The sequence below is a fragment of the Leucopleurus acutus genome (assembly GCF_964270905.1).
Source record: "Leucopleurus acutus genome assembly, chromosome: 11".
NCBI lineage: Eukaryota > Metazoa > Chordata > Mammalia > Artiodactyla > Delphinidae > Leucopleurus > Leucopleurus acutus.
The window spans coordinates 91914325-91931493 of NC_139152.1; the positions used below are offsets into that span (position 1 = coordinate 91914325).

The window sequence follows — 17169 nt, forward strand, 5'->3', positions numbered from 1 at the left end:
GGGTGCTCTTCAAGTCCCTCTCGGCTTGGGTACCCACAATGACCCAGACTACCAGACCCCAGTCTGTAGCCTCTGCTCCAGTCGGCTTCCTGGCTGGCGCGGTCGCATACCAAGGTTTTATTCTGGGTCCCTGGAGCGAAATTTACACATTCTGCCCATGCAGTTGGCCTTTGTAGACAGGGATTGTGTCTCTTGGCCTGTGTCGGTAAGTTATTTCCCATGCGTCTGTCCTTTCTCTGTGGCCAGAAGGTCAGCGCCTGCCAGCGGCTGGCTGCCTAGCTGTCTCCCCAGCTGGAGTCCCTGCCAGCTTCCAGGCCACACATTAAACCCAGCCCTGCCACTTACTAACTAGTAGCCTTGAGTTTATTACCTAAATTGTGGTAACCACAGTGACCACCTTCCCCTGATTCTGCCTCTTCTGCTCTGCGTTCACGCAGCCCCGGGCTCCCGGCACTGATCGACTGCTTGCTGCCCCCACCAGACGAGGCTCTACCCTCCATCTCCCAGTGCCCAGCACTGTCCCTGCCACGGAGTGGTGGCTCTGCCTCCTGCCCATCCTCTCCCTCCCTCCCTCCCTCCTCCCCATAAGGCTCCCGGCACACACAATCCCATCATGGCCTTTTCTCCCTCTGAACCCCCCCCTTCACTTGCTCCAGGGGATGAAAAACACCAGGCAGAGTCTATGGCATGCGAGTCTTTTATTAAGCCAGGTGAGTCACTCCATCACCTGAGAAGGTACACTCATGTTCCAGATACCACGCGCCCCAGGGGCTGGGTGTGGCTGTCCAGTCCAGCCCGGACCTTCCCGGTGCAAGGGGACATTCTACTTTCTTCAAGGGGTGAGGTAATGGATCAGAGAATTATGGCTGGAGTTTAGGTGGACGGTTTGGATTGGGGATTTAAGGTGAGCTTGGAAGGAATTGGGTTGGGATTTAGGTGAAAGGAGAGTTGAGTGGGACCCAAACTCTGCCGGCCACCGTGAGGAGAGCCAAGCTTCTCCTGGTTACCAAGCTGACGACCCTCCACAGGAAGCCCGGTCCCCAGGCACGTGAAACCACCTGAACAAACCCTCATCCCCCTCCCTGCCCCCAGCCCCTCCGCATCTCCCACCGCCTCTCACAAACAAAGCAGGCACTCACTCAGAAGCAGGCACTACAGCTACACAAGATTAAGTCCCCTCCCTCCCTGCCCAGGTGGGTGGGGAGAGGGGCATGGGGGGTGGGGCTTAGCCATGGAAGCCCAGCTCCTTGTACTTGGCGGCGATGTCCTTCCGGAACAGTTCCAGGGCCTTGTTCATGGCTCCCTGGGCATCGGCACCGAACTCCGCAGGATGCCTGCTGTGCAGAACATGGATGATGGCTTCCGAGATGAACTGCAAGGACAGGGGCAGAGGGGGGTACTGGTCACAGGCAGGACAAGCCAGGGGCCAGATGGGAATCAGCCCGAACCCATCTTCTCTTTATTCTAGGGTCGTTTATTGAGCACTTACTATCTATCAGGCATGCTGCTGAACGGCCTCCATGGATTAACTCCTTTAATCCCCACAACCCCGTGAGACAGGTACAGATGGGGAAACGGAGGCCCATCTTGGTACAGATGAGGAAAGGTCAGGCCATGGAACCACGGTCAAGGGGCTAGGTGGGCTGGCTCACCAGCTACCCTCAGCTGTGCTCAGCTCGAGGACCCAACCTTGGAGAGGAAGGGAAATACTCCTGCTCCATGGTTTTATCCAGGATTTGGCACTCCGAAAATCTAGAAAGAAACTATTTCCATTTGTGTGTATTTAATTTTTGCGTTTAATGGCTTAGGACGGTGATTGCTTTAAACAGCCTTTTTGGGGTTTGGGCAGGGGGTCAGAACATCATATTTTCTGTGCCAAGCACAGAGCTGGTACTCAGAAGTATAGGTGGGAGAGAAGGGAAGAGGAAAGGGTTCAGGCCTACGACTCAGCCCCAGGACCAACTGTATCTTACACCAGCCTCACCTTCACTCTTTGCTTTCCCATCCACAATGTCATTACCCGGAAAATGGACACAGGCCATCTCTACAGCACGGGGCTGCTTTAGGGACTGAAAGATCTTGTGTCTGTAAGAAGCTACTGTGCTTTTTCAACGGTTCAGAAAGATTTGATGCCACTCACTACCGGGGCCTGTGGTCAAAGGGTGTCATTTTACAGAGGCCCAGACTGAGGTCACGTAGCAAGTGGACCCAGGGGATCATGGACAAATGACAGCCAGAGCCAGGGACAGAGACAGAGAGGGCACCGCGGTTGGGTTTGCCCATTTTCTCCGGCGTCCGGGGTGCAAGTGGCCAAAAGCAGGGTGGGGTTGGGTGAGTGGGGGGGAGCGTGTACTGCGGGCAGCCTCAGAAGCACAAATGTCAACATCTAGTAAGCCCTGCTTAGCTCAGAAACAGGGACAGCTCCACAAACACCTGCTGCTGGGCATCGATGTGGACATGTGTTTAATTCCCTTTTAATGTCATAAACACAACAAGAGGAAGTGGGGGGAGGGACTGACGTCAGCAAGCCCTGCCCATGGAGAACTCAGAGACCCAAGTTCCAGGCCCAGCTCCCTGACCTCCATGTGTGACCTCACCTGTAACATAGGGGCTCGTGACCCCATTAGGTCCCCCCACTCAGTTTTCCTGAGTCAGTGGCAGAGCCACAAATACTTAGAAAATCGTGGGCTGGGGCAGCTGGCAGATTGAGTAAAGATAGTTGCTTTTAGCACCCAGCGCCCTCTGTGCCCCTTCACTCACAGGTGAGAAGGAGAAATTTCTTATGAAGAACACAGACGAAGGTTCCATAGTGAGGGAAAGAGTAGACATGGGGCTCTGTCTTGATTCTTTTGCAGGGATTATGCAGTAAATTAAACCTGTTTTAAGTAGACCTGGGTTCTAGTCTGCTAGCTGGTAGTGCTACCTTGGCTTTATCATTTTCCCTCTCTGAGCCGGTCTGCTCATCCCTAGAGAGGGGATCCATCATTCGAATCGTGTTGTGAACACCTCCACGTGCCACTGGGGCTCAGACAGAGGAGGAGCCAGGGTCTGACCTTGAGGAGCTCGTGTCCCAGCCGGGAGACAGCTGGGTAAAGAGACAAATTACAGTACAGCCGGGCAGGCGCCATGGCAGCGGTGAGGATAAATGCCTTCGCAGCGGAGGGCTGGCAGATGGAGCAGCTGACTGCCTCAGGGGCCAGAACAGAGGCGGTGGCTTCTGAGCTGGGCCTCGGAGGATGAACAGGGATTTGCCAAGAGAAGACGGGGAGGGCAGGGACCACCGCTCGTGCAGAATCTCAGAGGCAGGACCTGCTCCTCATGTCTGGAGTGCTGAGATGGGCAGGCAGGATTGTTTGTGTGTGACTTGGGGGAGCAGGTAGGGGTGCAGGGTGGTGAGGCTGAAGAGGATGGTGGTGGTGGTTGTTCGTGGGAGATGCTGTGCCACAAGGGATTAAGAGCTTGGGTTCTAGAGTACCGTAGATCAGATTGTACCTCCTGGCTTATAAGCTGGGTGACCTGGGGCAAGCTACTTAACCTCTCTGAGCCTTCAGTTTCCAAATCAGTAAAATGGGGATGAGAAGAGTACCTACCTGGGGAAGAGAATGCTAACTGCCTGCCCAATGTCTATTTTCTCCTTCTTCCTTGTAAGAGAACACTAGTTGTATTTGGAGTGGTAATAGGCTACATTTCCCAGCTTGCCATGCGTATAGATGTGGTCTTGTAACTAACTTCTGGCCAATGAAATGTAAAAAACATTGTTGGATGAGATTTCCGGGGCTCCTTAAAAGAGAGACTTCCTCTCTTCCTCTTGCTCTGTTTGGAATATGGGCTAGACGGCTGGAGCTCCAGCAGCTATCTTGGACCACAAGTCAATTTTGAGGGTGGACACCACATGCCAAGGATGGCAACACAGAAAGAACCTGCATCCCTGGTGACTGTGGGACTCCCATACCAGCTCTGCGCTCCCTACCTCTGAACTTCTTTTATGTGAGAGGGAAAGAAAACACTGAATGCAATTCCTAAGTTCATGGGGAAATCGTGAGAATTCCGTGCAGTGATCCAGGCAAATAGCTTATCATGGCCCATCCTAACTGGGAGCTATCATAATTATCCTTACCTTCTCTGCTGCACCAACCTGCCTGCTGCTCCCATCCCCAGAGGTGATATCCACAGGATCCTTTATCCCCCAGAACCCTACTGCTCCCTCTTGCCACATCCCCTCCTCCCACTGGGTCTAGACATAGGACTCGAAGCTCAGGCTCTCCCCAGCCCACCCAACTTCTCAGCCCATCACAGGACGTTCAAACCAACTACTTATGCCTCTGACACCTGAGGCTTTCTCTCTTCATCTGTAAAGATGCAGGAACTAATAATTCCCACCCGGAATTGAGCCCACGTTGCTGAACTCCTGCCAACGAGACATGTATGTCTCCGACTCCCAGTGTCACAGGGGTTAGGAGCCGGGGTTCTGGAGGAATAGAGACCTAGTCTGAATCCTGGTTCTGCCACTTGCTGCTTCTGTGACCAGGGACAAGCTACTTAACCTTTCTGTGCCTCAGTTTCCTCATCTGTTGAGTGGGTGTGATAATGGTACCTACCTGTGGAGAGAATGCAAGTTGTGCATCCCACATCCACTTCCTCCTTGGTAACAAGATACTAATTTGAGGGAGAAATATGTTGACTCTCAATGACCCAGGAGGAAGGTAAAGTGGGTGGCAGCCCACTTTACAGATGAGGAAACGGGGGAACAAAGAGGAACGACATAGGTCACCCAGCAAGTTACTGGCTGAGCTGGGACTTGAACCCAAATCTCATGCCCTTGAGGCCTCTCCTTCCATCCTCCCAGCCGCCCCCATCCCCGCCACCCACCTCCAGGTACTTGATGGGAATCTTGTGCTTGGTGGCATGCGACTGGGCCAGGGGCTTCAGCTCCGCGTCATGATGCCCCTTCTTCTTGAGGATGGCCCCCAGGGCGGTGAGCACGGTGTTGCCATGCTTCTTCAGCTCCTCTGAGGCCTTCATGTCAGCCTCTGTCTTCAGGTGCTTGAACTTGTCAAATTTCTCCAGGGTCTCGGGATGACCCTTAAAGAGCCTGTGGGCACACGGAGGGCTGGAGTCAGATGCAGGGGTCTGGAGGTGGCCAGACCTGAGTTCAAGCCCACGCTCTCCCAGTTCCCAGCTATGTGACCTTGGGTAACTCACTTCACCTCTCTGTGCCTCAGTCTCATCCAAGGAATGGAGATAACAAGTCCCTCCCTATAGAAGCGTGAGGATTAAATGAGATAGTACATGCTGAGGGCCACACAAGAAGTGTATAAATGCTTCCTATTATTAAATATTTTTATCATCATCTTCTCCTTCTTCATTGTTACAGTGAAAGGCAGGAAAGAAAGACATCTCTGCGTTGCACCCGGCTTCACCCCCATTTCCTCTAAGCTGTTGGGAGCATAGATGACTAAATGGCGTCACAGTGGAGCAGGGAAAAGGGGGAGCACTGGGGCCAAAGGACCTGGATTTGCTGAGCACCCACTGTGTGCCAGGCCCGTGCTAGGCTCTGCACCTGCGCTTCCCCTTAGGGACATACTATTCCCACTTTACAGATGAGAGAACAGAGGCTAAGAAGTGTGAAGTCCTAGCTCAATATTACACGGCCGGGGTGCCGAAGAGCCAGACTGCAATCAGGTCTGAGTGACTCAAAAAGTAGCCCATGCAGGGGACCATCTCTGCAGCTTCCTGCCTGGGGATCGCCCTTTGATTTCTTAAATACTTCTGGCTCCAGGAGACTCACTACTACCTGTGAGAGCCGTTCCAGTCTGAGCTCCGAAAACTTAGAAGGCTCTCGCTTATTTTGCTCTGACTCCTTGCACCTCCCTGGCCCCTCACAGTACCGATGGTGAGGGTCCCTGGTGGGAGCTACTGCTAAAGACCAGGTCCCCGCTCCCGCCAGGGTCCCAGTGAGCTGGCCACAGTGATCTGAGCAGCACCTGTCACCTTGGACCTCAGTCTTTCCTGCTGAGGAAAGGTGGAGGTTAGTTAAAGGGAGTCATACCTGCCACCTGGGCAGGAGTGATTTTCCCCATTTCACTCGTGGGCAAACGGAAGACCACAGAGGTAGGTGAGTTGCCCAGGGTCACGTGTCTGGTCAGTGGCAGAGCCCAGACACAAACCTGTATGAATGGTTCCATAACTCACGCTCTCTCCTTTGTGTCGCACCCTGAAACCTCTGCAGGAGTGACCCTGTCTGCCCTGACTCCCCCTTCTCCTGTCTAATGGCTTCAGTTCTTTTAAAGGTTCCTCTTTTGTAGCTTCCTGGTTTTGCGACACGCTTAAACCTAACTGTGAACACACTCCAGTGTGCACAAGTATCTCATGGCACACACCCATACTCACAGGCGCGTGCACACACACGCACATGCATGCACGACGTAGCACGGACGGGAAGCGCTCCCTTTCCCAGGGGGCCTATCCCTCCCGCTTCCCCAGAACACCCAGGGCTGTCCACAGCCATGCCCAATGTCACCACCTCATCTAGGGCCCCGGCCAAACCTTGTACATCACTGACAGCTCATCCCTGGCACCTTTCACGCAAGGGTCCCTGGGCTCCTGACTATTATTATCTGGTGACAATGATCCTTGAACTCCTGCCTGACAGATGCAAGACCCAGAACCCACAGGCGAAGGCCTGAGGTCGGGACACTGGAGGAAGACTGTCTGGGGCAGAAGAGGGCCAAGGACCTGGGACCCAAGGCGGCCAGGGATCTCAAACATTTTGGGAGTTCCCTGGATGTCTGGGAGAAAGACTTCGGCACTGAGAATTATGGAAGCTGAGCTCTGGCCCCAGCTCTGCCTCCGATGTGCTGTGTGACCTTGAAGAAGTCTCTCGGTTTCTCTGGGTCTTGGCGTAACTATCCGTAAACCAAAAGGGTTGGTCTAGCTGATTTCTCAGCCTCCAAGTTCTAAGGCTTGACCTCCACCTCACTCTCCACTCTCAGCACCTGCCAGCCAGAGAGAGAGCCGGGTTTGCTTTAAACAGGGCAGAAAAATTGGGCTCAGGAGCGCCCACCGATCATCCTGGCATCACACAGCCGCCTCCCTCCCTTGGCCCCAAGTCCTGCAGCTGGGAGCCGCCAGGGCAGCCACAGGAGGCCATACCTGCACGTCTGTGACAGCAATTGCCCGGAAAATGAGCAGATGGCAGGCCCTCGCCCTGTAGACATGGGTGGAGGGCTTTTCTCCAGCGTTTCAGAAGGGCCCACTGGCCTTGTGTTTTCATCCTCGATCCTATCATCAACCTGCCTAGTTTATCACAGGCCTGCTGGCAAGTCAGAGGGAAAGGAGGCCATCTCCCAGCTGTTCTCTGAGCTGAGGCCCAATCAGACACCCACACGGAAGACCTAGGACTCTCCCAGGCCTGCACAAATCCTTCTCTGCTCTAGAACCCAAGAACCAGATGAGGATGGGAATTCATCTCCAGTGTGTCAAGACTGTGGGACGATGTAGCGTAGGGGTTGAGCGCAGGCGCACTGATCCAAGTGGCCTGGATTTGAATTCCAGCTGTGGGACTTTGGGCAAGTTACTTAACCTCTTTGTTCAATGTAGTGATCATAATAATATCTACCTCATAAGGTTGTTGTGCGGCTTAAGTGAGTAAATATACGTGAAACACTTAACACAGGGCCTAGCAATCACTGCGTACTGTACATCTATATAAACATTTGCTGTCCTCTTTACCATCTCTAGCACCATGGTCACCATCACCATCCTTTCCTCCATCATCATCACCATCGTTAGGATTGGGAATTTTGGGTCCTGTCTGTAGCTGCCATTGGGTGGCTGGGACTCTTGGGCCGTGTCTCCTCCCAGCGACATGAGACGTATTGGCCACCAGCAGTGGCTTTCAAACTTTCCATGGCCTCAAAATCCTTTGTTCAAATGCAAAAATAAGTAAAGCAGAAAAGATTTGGGGAACGGAAGGAAAGGCAGGGGCCTGAAGCCCTCTCAGCAGCCTCCACCCTCCCGAAGCCCCCCTTTCCTGGAGCCAGACTCTCCGACTGACCTGCCAGCTATTATGTTCTAGAACATAATGGTCACATACTTGCAGTGAAGCCCTCCGTGTTTTATTAACACACTCAGCTGAACAGAATTTGCCCTCTTTTATAATCAGAGGAGTGGGAGAAATGACCTTTTCTAGATGAGTAAGAAAGCCCAGGTTCAGCATCTGGAACAGATCCAAAAGGTCAGATCTTAAAGGGGCACTTTCAGCCCTAGGAGTTAGCAGCCCCTTCTCCTTGTCTCCATATCCCAAACACTAAGAGAGCAGAACCAGTCGGCGTGGTTTCTGCATGTCCTACAGCCTAAGACGTGACAGGCTGTTGGGCTCTCTGGGGCCTGCCAGGGGCCAGCAGTCTCCAGCATCATGTCTCGTCCCTGACACCTGGCCCCAGGCAGTTCTCTCTGATCCACCCTGGGAAAGGAGGAGATGTTTCCCCATGACTCAATACCCCAAGTCTCCTTCAAGACATCCAAGTCACTGACTTAGGGCTGACAGCCCCCAGATCACCTGGGAAAGACTCCTGCTCGGCAAAATGGTCTCCCACCCCAGCTACCCGGCCTCCTCTCCAAAAGTAAGGTGGGATCATGGACTCAGAGAATGCCAGGGCATGAGAGCAGGCAGGGATCTCAGAGACAGCGGCAGGCAATCCCTCCTCTCAGCAAATAGGGAAATGGGACCCAGAGAGGACTAGAGACTTGTCCAAGGTCACACAGCAAATGGATGGCTGAGGAGTTGATGTCAACTTTGGGGGAGACTTTTGTCCAATCAGGCAGGACCTGTTGCAGCCCAAGGAGCCAACTGACAGAGACACAAGAGGAGAAAGACATAAAGGAACACCCCAAGATGCCAGTTAGATTCAACAGAGGACTTCACTGTCCTCTCTCAAGTGTTTCTGGCATGGACCATTAAGGGCTCGAACTCCAGATAACAGGGCGTATAGGACTGGGCATTCCCCCCAGATTTGGGAGCTGGAGATGGGTGAAACCTGAGGGAGGCTGAAAGGGCATCTAAGTGGGAGAGGATAACCTACTCTGGCTCATACACAAGGAGAAATTCATCTGTAAATTAAAGTGTGAAAGACAATCCGTTCACTGGTGGTGACTGGGGCCCACCTTCTCCCACATGCAGAAATATTGAGGTACATACATCCCATTAGGCTTTTGACCTGTGCTGCCCAGAGCATGAGAGAGGGCCAGGAGGAGGGGAGAGCCCGTCACCATCTGGGGAGGAAGGCAACTGGGACATGAGATTCTATATACAAGCCACAAGCCATTTTCTACTTAAAAATCTCAGAAGTTTGTGTGTGGGGGGGTGTTTGTTTATTCAGGAAGCCCTTGCTACAGAAGGCGAGATGTGCTTGGAGGCTATCCTGAGCCCTCAAATTCAAGACATACTCAACATCAAAAGTCACTAACGGGTCTCTGTCTTCTGTTTACTAATTATAATTCTTTAAAGGGCCCAAGTCTAAGCTTCGTCTATAATAGTTATTAACATCTTCTGGGACTCACTCTATGCCAGGAATTAGGCTGGAACCCCTACAGGCATCATCTTATTTAATTCTTATTTCCACTCTATAACGTATATATTAGGATTTCCACCCATTTTATTTATTTATTTATTTATTTTCCGGTACGCGGGCCTCTCACTGTTGTGGCCTCTCCCGCTGCGGAGCACAGGCTCCGGACGCGCAGGCTCAGCGGCCATGGCTCACGGGCGCAGCCGCTCCGCGGCATGTGGGATCTTCCCGGACCGGGGCACGAACCCGTGTCCCCTGCATCGGCAGGCGGACTCTCAACCACTGCGCCACCAGGGAAGCCTCCACCCATTTTATAGGAGAAGAAATTGAGGCTCAGAGAAGTTGTGTACCTTCTTAAAGGTCACACAGCTTCTCGGTGGCAGAGCCAGCTCTAGAACTACATACCTCATGTTGAAAGCCATGTCTTAGCCTTGACATTTTATAGACTTTAATGGACTTGTGACTCTGGGGTCATCCTTCCCTTCCCAGGTCCTTTTTGTCCTCATCCACTAGGTGAGGTGAGACAGATCTCTCAGATTTTTCTTGTTAATTCTGTCTATAATTCTAGGATACCACTTAGTGGGCTCTAGGCATCCAGGATTTGATTGTCAAGCTCCTTCCAGCTGCTGGCATAGGTGTGAGATGGATCCCCTTTCCTTTCCTGACTCCAATCTCTGACACATAAAAGCAAAGGAGAACCAAATAAGAATTTTAACAAAGTCAACTAACGCAGCCAGCTGGTCAACCCCGGGCTACCGTTCCACCTTGCAGGCGAACATTCTTGATCTTTGGGAAGGAAGTAGGTGATAGGGGCAATGGGGTTTCTTCCTTTTACCTGATGAGGACGTCCTGCCCATGGCCTGCGAGATCAGCCTCCACCTTCCCCCAGACGTTCAGTACCAGCTGCCATTCTCCGTCGCTGAGCCCCATGGCACAGTCTGAAGAAGAGAAGAAGAGCAAGGCTAGGCTGACTGTGTATCCTGGCTCCGACCGCTGGGGTCTGAGGCTGCCTGGCCCTAAAGGGATTTTATACCTTCCCGGATGCTTGACAGAGATCATTTGACACCTCGCTCACTCTCTCCCCCCCCACCTCCTTGCACCCCCCCTTTCATGCAGGGGTCTAATCTTTTCATTTCTCTAGCCCTCACATGGAAGCTATTTTGAGGCAGGTGCCGTTGGGGGTGGTAGGACAACTCAGGCCTCAGGTTGGGGGGGGGGAGGAGCTGTGTGTGTGGAAAGAGTGGGGAGGAGGTTGGGTCACTCTCTGGACTCTCGGAGGCCAACAGAAAGGGCATGACCAAGGCTGATGCCAATGGCCTGAAACCCAACTCCCCCTGCTGTCCGCCATCCCAAGAAGCCCTGTCGTGTTTATTAGCCAGGGCAGCCGTCACCCGGGCTGGCCCCGGGACTGTCCTGGCCCTTAGCAGTCACTTTGTCCACCTTCTGCCCACTTTGCCAGAACGCCCTCACCCACCAGGGTGGTGGGAAGGGGCTAGATGGTTTCCTTGCTTGTAGCTGGGTGGACCCAGGCAGATCTATAACCTCTTGGAGTCTGCATTTTCCCACTCCACCCAGAAAACTCCTGGCTTCACGGTCTTGCTCACATATTTCTCTCTGAAAAGTTTCTCTGGGGCTTCCCTGGTGGCGCAGTGGTTGGGGGTCCACCTGCCAATGCAGGGGACACGGGTTCGTGCCCCGGTCTGGGAAGATCCACATGCCGCGGAGCATCCGGGCCCGTGAGCCATGGCTGCTGAGCCTGCGCGTCCGGAGCCTGTGCTCCGCAACGGGAGAGGCCACAACAATGAGAGGCCCGCGTACAGCAAAAAAAAAAAGAAAAAAAAAAGTTTCTCTGGATACACCCCTCAAGGTCCACTTCACTGCTTGCCTTTCCACTGCTCTGTGTGTGCTCCTGCTGTACTCCTCACCCCGTTGCATCATATTTCTTTGTTTCCATGCTGGCCCCTCCATTAGTACCAAAGCAGCCAATACTCACAGAGACTTTGCTGGGTGCCAGGCCCTATTCCAAGCACTTTACATTCGGTAACTCGTTTAGGTCCCCAACAGCCCTATATGATAAATACGGACATTACCACCATCTCATGGAGGCAAGTTCGGGAAATCTGCCATGGCCGCACAGCTAGTTGTTGGAAGAGTTGGTATTTGAACCCAGGAGTTCAGGCCCCCAAATCCATGCTCCTGAACACCCTACTTTGATTTCCACATGGGCAGGGGCTTTGTTTTATTCATCTGTGTATTTCTTGGACCCTGCACAGCGCTGTGTGCCACATTTGAACTGAATAAATGTTCATTGAATAAAAAGATGGCTGGCCTTGCAAGGAAGGCAAGGGGAGGATGATCAGCCTTTATTTTATATCTATCCATCATCCATCCATCCATCCATCGTCCATTCATCCACCCACCCATCATCCATCACTCATCCATCCACCGACCCAACCATCATCTGTCCAACCATCCATCCATCCATCCATCCATCCATCGTCCATTCATCCACCCACACATCATCCGTCACTCATCCATCCACCTACCCAACCATCATCTGTCCATCCATCCATCCATCCATCGTCCATTCATCCACCCACCCATCATCCATCACTCATCCATCCACCGACCCAACCATCATCTGTCCATCCATCCATCCATCATCATTCCTCCATCCATCCAACACACAGTTATAGAGTACCTACTGTGTGTCAGAAACTGTGCTACATGCTGAGGACACAAAACCAGATAAAACACATCCTGATGTTCAAGAAACTCAGTCTCCTAGGGGAGATAAGTAAGAGGAACAAAATTACAGTACAGTTTATTTAGTGCTATGATCAAGGTTTACACAGAACGTTACAGCTTACAAAGTGCCTCGTTGGGCAGGATTATATCTAATCTTCCCGATGACCCTGCGAGGAAGCAAACATCACCCCATTTTACAGCTGTGGACCACGAGGCTCAGAAAGGATAAGCAGGTGTCCTGGCCATCCTGGGTCTGTACTGGACGTGTCAGTTATGGCTGCCCCACGTATGCAGCCCTTTCTAAAGATAACTGCCCTGCCCCAGCGCCCGCAGTCATGTCCGCTCTCCAAGCCTGTTGCTAGGCACAGCGGATTGGACCAGGACTGGGACCTAACCCGAGGCAGCCAATGGCAGGGCTCTGCCAATGTCTATTAACTACAGCGTCAGATCCCTGGCGAGAATGGGCTAGGTGGTAGGAAATGCAGGGTCAAAGAGGGTTTCGTGGCCAACACTGGGAAAGACCCCCAAACTTGGGTAAGACCCCTGTGCAGCCTTGGGTCTCCATTCTGACCGCTGAAAAGCTCACTCCAACTGCAGTTTGAGGATTACCGTCAGCTGCCACTCCTGTGTGACCCCTTGTGTATCCTTGAGTGGGACCAATTTATTTACTGAGCTGATTCCTAACAACCAAAAGGGCCAGAGGCACACAGGCCCCTTCCTGACAACGTGCCACACTGAGGCCCCGTGTTAACCCAGGACACCGAGCTGGTGAGCCTCCAGGAGCCGTGAAGCCTTCACAGTGGAAGGTTCAGCAGCAAGTTGAGTAGCTAAAATGCCATAGGGGTTTTCTGGGGGGCTAGTATTCGTTCACTTGTTCATTCACCGGCCTGGTATAGAGGGCCTACTCTGTGCCAGGCCCAGGATCAAAGGAAAAGGCAATTCTGAGAGATACTGCCGAGGGCTGAGCTCCTACTTCTGGCCCCTTGCTGGAGGGTGAGCCCAGCAGCGTGGGAGGGGAGGGCAGAAGGAAGAGAGGCAGCACATTGCCCCTGGCCTGGGCCGGCCACTTGGGGCCCATCGTGACACCCCTAAGAGAATCAGCATCGCTAGCTTCTGATTTACGTCCTCAGCCCTGGCAGTGCCGTTTTCAAACACCCTCTGGCCGGTGCTCTTGTGAGAACCTCGGAGCATCCCCCAGGGGCTGGCAGGGAAGGGTCGATCATTATCCCACCTGGCTATACAGAAACGAAGGCCTGGAGAGGTTATGCACCCACCCGAGGCTGGTGAACGGCAGAGCTGGAATCCACAGCCCTCGTCCCGTCTCCAGCCTCCCGAGTTGTCTGGAAACTGCCTGAGTACTTAAAATCTCATCAACTCTCCCAGCGCTAAAGTGTTTAATATGAAGCTGTCACCTCCTTGGCAGGCGCCCCCATTAACTGGCAAGTTCATGGAAAACTGTGGCTTTGAAGTTGATGAACCTTTTCAAGTTTTAACCTTTTAAGTTAATAGGAAGGAACCAACATTTGTTTGTACTTACACATCTCTACAACAGAACTGGCGGTACCTAGGAGTTTGCTATGGCTACCTGGAGTCGCCAGCTTTGTTTAGGAGCTATAATTATCCCTGTGACAGCCTTCAAACAGCCGGGCCAGGGAAACTGGAAAGTCACAGGATAGGAAAGCCAGGCTGTCTCTGGGTACAAAACTTTCTGCAGCCTTACGCACTCCCGTCACGTACATGTGCACAGGCGTGCACACACACAGGTGGGGTAGTCTGACACCCAGTGGGGCAGGACTGGATCGCACCAAGTGAGACCTGCCCCCTCCTCTTTTTCCCTTTCATATCACAGAATCCTATGAATGGGAAAATCTGAGCCTTGCAGACTCATCCTCAAGTCTTCAAATTCTGGACACTTGAGATTCCAGAGTTACAATTCTACAGGGCCGAAGTCTTCAACTTTCACCACTCTGAACACTTAGATTCTAGGTTCCAGAGTCAGAAAGCTAGAGAAAGAGAAATCTAGAATGATAGGGCCACGGGATCTTGGAGCTAACAGAGGCCTTCAACAGTGTCCTGTCCAAGTTCCCACTAAATGCAGGAATTCTCCCTACAGATCATCATCTAGCATCTGCTTGAATACTCCTAAGAGCAGTGAGCTCACTACCTAAAGCTTTAAAGAGGCTTCTTTTTTTTTTTTTTTTTTTTGCTGTGCGCGGGCCTCTCACTGCTGTGGCTCTCCCTTGCGGAGCACAGGCTCCGGACACGCAGGCCCAGCGGCCATGGCTCAGGGGCGCAGCCACTCCACGGCACGTGGGATCTTCCTGGACCGGGGCGCAAACCCGCGTCCCCTGCATCGGCAGGCGAACTCTCAACCACTGCGCCACCAGGGAAGCCCTAAAGAGGTTTCTTTACATCAGACCGAAATATGCCTTCCTGTCACGCTCAGTCCCTTGTCCTGGCTCTGGTGCTCCTTCGGGATGGGGAGGAACAGTCGAGGGAAGCGTCAGGCTCACCTCAGACTTTTCCTGTCCAGACCACACATCCCAGGGCTTTCACTGAGCACCCTTGGTTGGCAAGGTCAGCCACGAGCCTGTTTGGTGGGAAAAGGCCCCTTCTGCATCTTCAGTATCTGGCGACTCTCACCTCTCGTCACTCACATACACAGAGAGAACTCTCTAGCAAGGGGCTTCCAGTGCCCCTCTGCACAGGTTTGAGTCCCCAGGTGACTGAGCACCAGGCCCTCTCTTTCAAAGGTCACAAGTCCAGTCTGGGTGACCTGGGAATTTGTGAGCCCTTATGCAGCCAACAGCTCCCTCCAGTGCATGGGGGGTTGGGGGGTGTTACACTTTAAGGCTCCACCATAAGGACCAAAAATGGAAAGAAAGAGCATTTTGGGTCTTCAAAGCTGCAGGTCCCCTCAGCCTTGGCCACCCTCCTTCCTCCTCCTCCCAGGAGCTGCCCCTTTGGAGGTCAGCCTGGGCAGTGCCTCCCTCCCCCACACCACCACCCCCACCCGCCCCCCTACCCCCCCCCCCACCTCGGCTTGCTCTTTCCTGGAAGAGTCTGCCTCCTGGACCAGTGCCAGGCCTGACTCAGAGCAGGGCTGCGGCCTGGAGCCTGCAGGACCTGCTGAGGTCATCGACGGAGCAGTAGGACCCCCAAGCTGGTCCCCAGACTCTACTTGGGCTCACTGCCCGCTCCCCCCAGCCCCCAGCAGCCATCGTACTGACCATGTCTCCCCTTCTGCCCAGCTGTCCTCCTAGAGCCTCCAGCCAAGCAGTGGGCTGGGGGCGGGGAGAGGTGTCACAGCAGCTGGGAAGCCTCACGGGGAGCTAAAAATACAGTTTATACGGCAAGGCTCCTCCTCTCCCTGGAGGCCCAGAGGGGCTTATTGGACGAGGGCTCTCAGGGACACCAGGATCCCAATATTCTGGTCAACAGGTGTGGCCCAGGGGCACCAGCCTCCCTTCCCTTCCCCGCTCCCCAGCCTCTGAGGCATGGAGTCACTTCTCCAGCCCCACCTTCCACCTGTCACCTGGGCAAGCCAACCCCACCTCCACAGCCCCCCTCCCTCATCAGTCCTCCCTCCCTCCCTCCCTGGCCCATCTCATGGAAACAGCTGCGCCTCCAGGAATCCGCCCCCATCACCGCATGCCACCCCTTTCCCAGCAGGTGTGCCCTCCCCCCACCCACCCACCTTGGCGCCAACATGGATGTAGCCTTCTCCCCTCTCTCTCTGCTTTGGGGTGCGGCTCCCCATTTCTACCCTGTGAGCTTCCTCAGAGGCAGGAATGTGAAAGCCACGGACACACAGCCCTTACTGCCCCTCACAGCAGCCCTTTTCAACAGACACTTTTAAAAACTTTGAAGTATAGTTGATTTACAATGTTTCAGGGTAGACACGGGTTTTTTTTGAATTTTATTTTATTTATTTTTTTATACAGCAGGTTCTTATTAGGTATCTATTTTATACATATTAGTGTATATATGTCAATCCCAATCTCAGGGTAGACACTTTTATAAACACCACTTTTCACAAGAGGAAACTAAGTCACAGAGAGGTTTAGTTGTCCAAGGTCACACAGCTGGGAAACGGCCAAGCACGAAATTCGAAACCAGGCAGTCCGGTTTCAGAGTATGTGCTTCACAGGTAGGACCTGGTCTAACTTTAGATCCTCCCTCTTCCCCTTTCACCTTTTTTGCCAGCCTCTAGCAAAGGGCCAGATCGATAAGTTCTCTGAATTGTTTATTCTATTGAACTGAGTCCATCCAGGCTCCTGGCTTCCTGGAGGTGAAGGCAAAGACAGCGTGCTGGGAGGCTGACAATTGGGGTGCCCTGCTGCCATCTAGTGGCGGCGAGGAGAAAAGCCTCCACCCCTGGCTCCGCCCCTCCCACTGCGTTCCTTTGTTTACCCAGCCAGCAGGCCAGCAGCCGGGACGGGGGCTTTTTCCATCTTTATATTCCTGGCACCGACTAGAGACGGCTTTCCAAATTATTAAAAGATGAACAAGCACGGTCCTTTCTCGCAAGGGACTCAAAGTTGAGTGGAGGAAACATTCCAGGGGGATTCGGAACATAACCGAGATTTGAGCAAAGAACTATAGGTGAGTGAAAAGGTAGCCCCAGGTCCACATGGAGAAGACCTGTTGGCAGAGGTGACGACCGGGCTTGATCTTAACGTATGAGGGAACTCCTACAGGGTCTCCTAAGCAGAAGTAACAAACCGCGTGTGCAAAAGCCTAAGGGATGTGTGGGGAAAGGAGTGCTGAGGGGGGTGAGACCTCCTGAGGGTCCTCCTGCACCAGAACCAGGATGGGGGACTTAAATCTGACAGTTCCGTTCCACAAACAC

The 17169-nt window shown here is 53.1% G+C and overlaps 1 protein-coding gene across 1 annotated transcript; it reads right to left on the minus strand.

The window, feature by feature from the left end:
• Nucleotides 1-1118: 1118 nt before the first annotated feature.
• Nucleotides 1119-15592, minus strand: MB (myoglobin). The gene is made up of 4 exons (XM_082849974.1): nucleotides 15548-15592; nucleotides 10405-10507; nucleotides 4870-5092; nucleotides 1119-1372 (listed from the first exon to the last, which is right to left on the minus strand). Exons 2-4 carry the CDS (start codon nucleotides 10497-10499, stop codon nucleotides 1226-1228), a joined length of 465 nt encoding a protein of 154 aa, XP_082706100.1. The 5' UTR covers nucleotides 10500-10507; nucleotides 15548-15592; the 3' UTR covers nucleotides 1119-1225.
• Between the last annotated feature and the right edge of the window lie 1577 nt (nucleotides 15593-17169).

What these genes read in the sequence shown, in the direction of transcription:
- MB (XM_082849974.1), bottom strand. Translation starts at nt 10,499, where the DNA reads ATGGGGCTCAGCGACGGAGAATGGCAGCTGGTACTGAACGTCTGGGGG. An exon ending in GGGCAGGACGTCCTCATCAG is followed by an intron (nt 5,093 to 10,404) that starts GTAAAAGGAAGA and finishes GTGTGCCCACAG; the next exon opens with GCTCTTTAAGGGTCATCCCG. An exon ending in TTCCCATCAAGTACCTGGAG is followed by an intron (nt 1,373 to 4,869) that starts GTGGGTGGCGGG and finishes CTGTCCTTGCAG; the next exon opens with TTCATCTCGGAAGCCATCAT.